This window comes from Furipterus horrens, unplaced genomic scaffold (genome assembly GCF_987537825.1).
Source record: "Furipterus horrens unplaced genomic scaffold, mFurHor1.1.pri manual_scaffold_3, whole genome shotgun sequence".
NCBI lineage: Eukaryota > Metazoa > Chordata > Mammalia > Chiroptera > Furipteridae > Furipterus > Furipterus horrens.
Window position 1 is genome coordinate 206,482,404 of NW_028327173.1, and position 7,787 is coordinate 206,490,190.

The following is a 7,787-nucleotide window of genomic DNA, read 5'->3' on the forward strand; positions in this document are numbered from 1 at the left end:
TGTGAATGAAAAATGGTCACGGCATATTTTAAAACATGTATTTTGAAAACCCATTTGTGTCTGTGGAATTATCTCTAAAGGCAGTGATTTTGAGCCGCCCCCTCCCCCCCAGCCCCCTTCTGTATAGATTTTAGGGCCTTCTCCAGAAACACCAAATCAGAGGCTCTCTAGGAGTTAGGCCTGGGATTTTGTTTTTGTTTTTGTTTTTACAATAAGGAAATAACTTTTTAAATTAATATTTCTGTGTAGAACTTAACTTTTTTTTTTAAAAAAAAGACCCACCACCAGAAGGGGATTAGCGCTCAGCCTACCCCCTCCTCAGTCATCTGCCTCCTCCCATCCTCCAGATACTACACTGAGACCTTTTGCAGGCGGGGTGGGGGGAGGCAGCGACCCAGAGTCTCGGCGACCTTCTATTAAAGGCCCCAGCACTCCTGGACCGTGTTGTGCATCAGCCTAAAAACGTACCGGTTTTGGTGTAAATGTACATTTTGTCTGTGGCTCTTGTTCAGAGTTGTCGGAGTGTTTCAGAATTCATATTTCTTTTTACCTTAGTAAAGCACATGTAAGCGTTACTCTAGAAGCCTGCCATTCTGTTTTCTTAATGTTAAGTGGTGACTTTCTTAATGATTCTCTGTGAGCTCTAACTAAATGTGTACCGGCACAATATTTGTAATTTCATGTACTCTCACCCTGGTAGAAAACACTCACGTTTCCTAATTTAGAGAAGCAGTAGGAATATAAAGTTTTTAAACTTCGTATGGAAAATTCTAAGTAGACACACAAATAAAGAGAATCATCTCATGTACCCATTACCCAGCACGCAGCTTCTGGCGTAACGCACCCAGCCGGGCGCTGCACCTTGAACTCTTGCGGCCTTTTCCATCCCCTGCGCTCGGGCGGTTTAGGTGCGAGACCCAGACAGCGTCATTTCGTTAGTATTTTTGACACCTCCTGTCTAAAATGCAATGGTTACAGAAAAGAACGTATAAATAAAATCAATATAACCCACTTAGAAAAAAATAAAGTTTATTAATGTCAGCTATCTGGTTAGTGCCCAAATATCCCAGATTGTGTCTTTGATTTTTTAAAGTTTTTATTTGTTCAAGTCAGTAACTAAGTAAGATCCCTGTTTAGCAACTGATTGATGTCTCTTAAGTACCCTGTAAAATAGAGGTTTCTCCTCCTTTTTTCTTGGAATTTTTCGTTCTGTATAGTTTCTCAGTCTGGATTTTGTTAATGGCAGCTCTATGAAGTTGACTACTAAAACAGAATTTTAAGGTTTAGAAGGGATCTTAGGATCTTGGCTATCTCTTAGACTAATCTGATTTTTTAGAAGAGAAACTTGAGGTTTGTTGGCATTTTCATTTATAAAGCTATGAGAGAGATAGGATTAGTACCCAGCCTAAAATCATGGTGCTTATTTGGAAGATGATTATAATGAATGTCCTAAATAGCCTAATTTTGAAACTCTCCTAACCTGGGTATTTTATTCTCTCTTAACAAGTACTTGATATTAGAAATTTTAGCAGATCAGAAAGAAACATGGGGACCACTTAATTAATAATACACCAACATGTATATCGGTAGGAGGGCTTAGGTATTATCATGTGCTAAGGCTTTTTAAATGTATATAAATGGTAGGAATAGAAAATAGAAAAATTTGCCCTATATTTATATTTAGAACTTGTGATGCTCTATTTATATTTTAGCTATGTGTATTTTTTTTTTTTTTAATTGATTTTCAGGGAGGGAGGGAGAGGCAGACAGACATCAATGTTGGTCCACTTATTTATGCATTTTTTGATTGATTCTTTTTTTTAAAGGTTTTACTTTTAGAGAGAGGGGAAGGGAAGGAGAGAAACACTGATGTGTGCGAGATAATATCTACTGGTTGCCTCTCACATACCCCCAACTGGGGATCTGGCCCGCAACCCAGGCATGTGCCTTGACTGGGAATCGAACTGGTGATCTTTCCGTTCACAGGTGGACACTCAATCTACTGAGCCACACCAGCCAGGGCTGGTTGATTCTTGTATATGCCCTGACCTTGGTGTATCGGGACAAAGCTCTAACTAACTGAGTTACTTGACCAGGGTGATATATATATATATACAAAATTAAAATAAACAGTTATGTTTGCATCACTTAGCAGTTAATAATTTATTGCCAGCCTTCCTTCATCTACATATCTAATCCCGTCCTTGTTGTTACCAAGCAGATCCTAGGCATATCATTTCAATCATAAATATTTCTAAAAATAAGGACTAGTAAAAACAAAATTATAGTGCCCTATTACCATATACATTTGTGCGTGTGTTTACCAATAATAAGAATAGTTTCATGATGTCACATGGCCAGTCAGAATTGAGATTTGCCCAGTAGTTGGCCCTGGCTGGGTAGCTCAGTTGGTTAGAACATTGTCCCCCTGCACCAAGGTTGTCGGTTTGCTCCCCACGCAGGGCACATACAACAACCAACCGATGAAGCATCAGTAAGTGGAGCAGTGAATCGATGTCTCTCTCTGTGTCCCCCCCGCCTTCTCTTTCCTCTTTCTCCCCATGCCCTTTCTTTCTACTGTCAATTTAAGAAAAAAAAGTGTTTTAAGAAAAAGAAATTTGCCCAGTAGTCATTTTAATTACTGCGTATTTCTCAAGTTTGTATATTTGCAGGATACAAAAGAAGGTTCTTACAGAATTGGTTGATACTTCAGTTAAGTCTCCTACTCTGTAAGTTAGCCTGTGGTTTCTGTGTCTTGTTTAAGAGACGCATTTAAGATTAAATTCTAGTTTTGCATAGTAAATAAAGCAAAGGAATGAGTGTCAAAATTATTTTTTTTAAGAAAGTGATGTCTATTAACAAGTCACTGCAAGAATAAGAAAGTATAGCCACTTTCGGCTTTCCTTTCTCCCTCTTTATCAAAAATGAGTTGTTTTGAATAGAATTATAATAAATTTAAAAATTCAGACCTGAGGAAAACACTTCTATGAACTTACAGGTCTGGGGGAATGCCCTTTAGGTGGTGATGATCAACAAGTTTTCATCGTGTTCTTTTTAATTTTGGTAGATACTAAAAATTAGTATACTAATTAAACTTGTTGATATGAAAAAATTAAGTGAACCACTACTCTATACTTGATTTTACAAGTTAAATTATTTCATAATTTAAAAATATATAAATTAAAGCGTTGATTGGCAGATAATCTAAAATGTTCATTTTAGAGAATAAAGCTTTTTTTTAAAGAAACAGGATGAAACAAGTGAAGACCCTAACTGTCCTGCTTTGAGTGGCGCGGAAACAGAGGCGCACTGCAGTTTAGCCTTGGGGTGCACACACAGCTAAGGAGGGCAGGAGGTGTGGCAGGACTGCCTCCGGAGCATTGTACTGGCTTCTGTCCCGAGGTGTTCTCAGAGGAGTGTTTGTCCCTTCTGAGTGTCAGTTTATAACGCTGGAATTGAATTCCGCCAATGTTTGAGGCCCTTCTGGACGCTCTAACCTAGTGGGCCCCTCATGGCATAGAGCGGGGAGTGAGCTGTGTCCCTGCCTTTGACTAAAGAGGGTGAGAGACAGGGGCATTTAATTACATCATCACAGAAACCAGAAGTACCTGAGGGGGCGCGAGGTGAGAGGGTTAGGGCTCCTTTCCGACTGCATGAGCGGCGTGGGCTTCAGGAAAGGAAGGCGGGGCATCTGAGGCGGTTCCCGCAGGGGACGCAGGGCTCTGAGTGGTCCACAACGAGGTCTTCTCCCTGCCGGGGCGCACGTGGGACACGTTAGAGACTCGTTTTTGGCAGAAGGCTGTGACTAGAACCTGAGGTCCCTGGGGCTCGAGGCTAGGTAGGGAGGATGGGAGAAACGGGCTTAGCCAAACCTGTTCTACTTGGAACGTCCTCCTCTTCAGAAGTTGATCTGCGCTAAAGAAAGGCTTTTAACTAACCCCTGGTTGTAGGAGACTGGAAATCTCCCTTCCCCCGAGTTACCCAGATTCCCGTGATTGATATTTTAACAAGTATTGTTTTGATATCTTTATAGATTTTGTCTGGGAATGCTGCCAGTGCCTTTTGCTTCCAAATCTTTATTCTCCCTATAAATCAAGGAAATTTTTTATGTCATTTTATAATCTAGAAAATATTATTGATGGCTGCATAGAAGGCTGCTTCAAAGCAGTTCTGTTTTTTATGCAGCCAGTCTGCTGTTGCTAGAGATCGCTTCTGTTAAAGACAGGGAAGTGGCTCTTCCACTGTAGTGTGAACGGCAGCTAAGTACCCGCCATGCATTTGTGGCCTTTTTATTAGGGTAAGTTAAAGAGGAATTCCTGAGGACAGGAGAATGCTTCCTTCTAAAGCTGCATACAGACTGCCAAGCTGTGCTGCAGGAACCCTGCACTTCCACGTGTCTGCTCCTGGGAGCCTCTTTTATGCTCTGTAGTTTCAGGGCAGAAATTGGTGTTTCATTGTTTTATTAATGTATATTTTTTTCTAGAAATACCAATTTTTTATGTTTATTTTCTCGTGCGCACATGTGTGTGTGTGTTGTGCACTGGATCTAAAAAGGACGACACGGTTCGTTCCGCCTGTATTTTCTGATTAAACTTAGAGCAGGGTCAGTGCCTGGGTCACGGAGGAGGGGAGAGGAACCGAAAGGAAGGGGGGCTGTTCAGACACTCCCTACTTTTAGTTAAAGGTGTAGGAGCAGGTGTGTGCTTTGGTAATTTTATTTAGTGATATTTCTTTTCCCCAGAGCTAAGAGCTTGGGTTTGTATTTTGTTAATTATTGTCTGGGCAACGTTTCATAATGGGCCTGTGCGTGTCTTTAGTTATTGTTTGCTTAAAACGTCCGAATCGGAGTTGGGGGGAAAGCTGAGGTGTTCTGACTGCGGGACAGGGTTTACGCAGGCGCCCGGGAGTGTCCCGGCCGGAGGTGGGTGCTGGCCCACGCAGGGCTTGCTGGGGGTTTGGCCCTGCAGGCGCACCCTTCTCAGTCCTTCCTGTTTCCCAGTGGGTGTTCTTTGTTAGTCACAAGCCCAGTGACGTTCCCTGTGTTTTTACGTCTCTTTCCCGTCTCCGCCCCACAGGAACAGCCCGACACAGAGACGAGCGCAGCGCACTCGGACGCTGTTCCCGCGGCGGCTTCTCTGCTGGCCTCGCAGGTACTGAGCGCACCGAGCAGGCAGAGTTTTGTAAAAGTGAAGATCCGTGTGGTGTAGTGAACGGCAAGGCACTGCTTGCTAGCTTGTACGGGATGTGTCTGTCAGTTTCTAAAGCCCGGGGTTAGATGGGGTAGCTTTCTCCCCTTTCTGCGCTGTCAGGATGGCCGCCTCGTCCCCTCCCACATTTGATAGTGCAGGTTATTTAAATCCTCACTGGTCACCGTACACAGTGTTCATAGAGAGGTTTTATTTATAGGTCACAGTGAAATGTAAATGATGACAGCTAAAAACCATTTTTTATGGATTTTTATGAGGTTAATATGATTTGTATATTTTTAAAATGTGTTTCTGCCTCACTGTTTACTTCTCTTCAGTTATTAATTTAATGTAACCTATGGTTCTTGAAAATAATTTTTTCATTTGACCTAGAAATTCTACTTGTGACAGTCCCTTGCATACAGTAGGCACCTGGAATCTTTTTTTCGTTGGTTTGTGAATTTCCATTTTGTTTGTGAAATGTTTTCTTCTTAAGTTATTTCAAATTGGCTATATTCCAAAGCCGAGGTCAAACTGTGACACAAAGTACATACTTCCCTTCACTGGCAGGGAAGCCGGCGGACCGCGCAGGACGCTGAGGCCCGGCGGTGCCCTGCTGCGCTGCGGCTCAGCGTCGCTTTAATGTGGGAGCCCTAGGATGTGCTCCTGCTGGCTCTTACCCTGCGTCACAGTCCCACAGATGCTCCACGTAGTATGTTTGCTGTTCTGAATGTCTCTTAGTTTTATAACCTTTAATAATAACGCATTGGCGGGGAGTGACTAACAGCATTAGGAAGTCGTGTGCTTGACCTCAGCCCGTGGACAGACCTACCGGTTGCACTTCAGCTGTCCTGCGACTGGGCCTGCTGGTCTTGCCGTTTGCCGCATCCCTCGGGGGCTCTTGCCGAGGCTTTGCCCTACCTACCGAGCTCATCCCTGTGGGGATTGGTGCCCACGGGGGCTCGCCTCTTAAAAGCTATTTTTTATGAGAAAGAAGAATGAAAAGATTCCTAGAGCCATTGACAGGAAAATCACCCAGTGATTGTGTTGGCTTTTGAAATGCATCCCTATATTTGGTACTATACGGGGAGTGTTTTTTTTCTTGGGGGTGGGGTGATGAAAATATTATGGCTGTGTCTAACGAAGAATCCTTATTGTTTTAAGATAAACTCAAAATATTTACAGATGAAATGATAGGATCTCTGGGGCTTGCTTCAGCATAATCTGGGAGTGGAGGTGGGAGGGCAGCGGACTGGCTTCCATTTGACAGTTGGTGGAGCTGGATAATGAAGGCATGGGAATTCATCATACAATGCTCTCTGCTTTAATGTATTTTTGGAACTTTCCGTAATAAAACATTTAAAAATTCATCTCTATGTTTTTGAATCTTAAAGAAGGCTTGCGATTTAGTTTATTTTTAACATGAGACTTCTTTGAAATTTAGAATAATTAAATTATTGTTTAGTTGTGTAGATTTAGTTTTATAATTTACAGGGTCAGAAAATAATAAATTTACTGATAACTGCTGCTCCTATAGATAAGGTGAAGTTTAAGTTTTCTCCCACATGGGGGTGCTCCAATACCAGTCAGTATTAACAGCCATCGGTGTTATTACAAGTACAAATAGTTTAATATGAACTTAATAATTATGTGATAGGTAATTCTTAGAGGAGTGTATTTGTAAAAGCTGTATTTGAAATTACTTAACAGTTTTCTATATATTGCTAAAATATTTCTACAGGTATAGAAGAAATAATTTCATAGCAAGTCATTTATTTGCACTTTATTTTGACAACATTTTAGAACATTTTTCTTTAAATATTTAATGCTGCTTATGATAAGGCCCCGTCCGTCTCTTAGGCATAAAGCAGTGGGGAAGGGAACCTGTTGTTACATTACGACGCTTTGAACAACCTTGTGTTCTTTGCTTTTGTTCTCAGAAAACATCCAGTACAGACCTTTCTGATATCCCTGCTCTCCCTGCAAATCCTATTCCTGTTATCAAGAATTCAATAAAACTGAGATTGAATCGGTAAAAACACCTCAGGGGTCCATAAACAATATCTGCCAACTCAACCTGTTGTCTTCAAATGCTAAAAAAGGAGACTGGAGGGGACAAGACTAGACGTGACTGAAATGGACTTAGGGTGTGTTTGGTGATCTCCCTCACTGGGCTAATCAGCACTTGGTCGGAAGTCCAGGTTCGTATGTGAAGCCAGGAGCACTATTACTATTGTGTTAGCAGCAGTTGCATTAACTATTTCAAAAAATTACTGCCTTTAAAAAACAAAACAAAAAAACCAAAAAAACAAAACAAAAACAAAACAAAAAAAAAAAAACAACCTCAAGCTCTATTTGTATCCATAATCGACATCTGGATTGGGTTTATGTTTGTTGCATTGTTTGGAAAATTTGCTATACAAACTGGCATAAGACCTCCTTATTCTGATCATGCACTTTGATGTAATTTTTTATTAGAAAGTAGAACTAATTTTAGATCTTCAGACTGATGGATTTTCACTTTTTTCTTGAAGAATCCCCTTTACCGTTAGTCTCCAGGCCGGACGCCCTCGCGCGGCGCACCGCCGTGCTTCCCAGGAA

The 7,787-nt window shown here is 41.5% G+C and overlaps 1 protein-coding gene across 1 annotated transcript in view; it reads left to right on the forward strand.

The window, feature by feature from the left end:
* Positions 1–7,528, forward strand: part of PAPOLA (poly(A) polymerase alpha) — a 58,729-nt gene extending 51,201 nt beyond the window's left edge. The window contains exons 20-21 of the mRNA XM_090271371.1: positions 5,076–5,150; positions 7,127–7,528. Of these exons, the coding sequence (XP_090127497.1) occupies positions 5,076–5,150; positions 7,127–7,222 (171 nt within the window). The 3' untranslated portion in view covers positions 7,223–7,528. The remainder of the gene's footprint in view (positions 1–5,075; positions 5,151–7,126) is intronic.
* Positions 7,529–7,787: the final 259 nt, after the last annotated feature.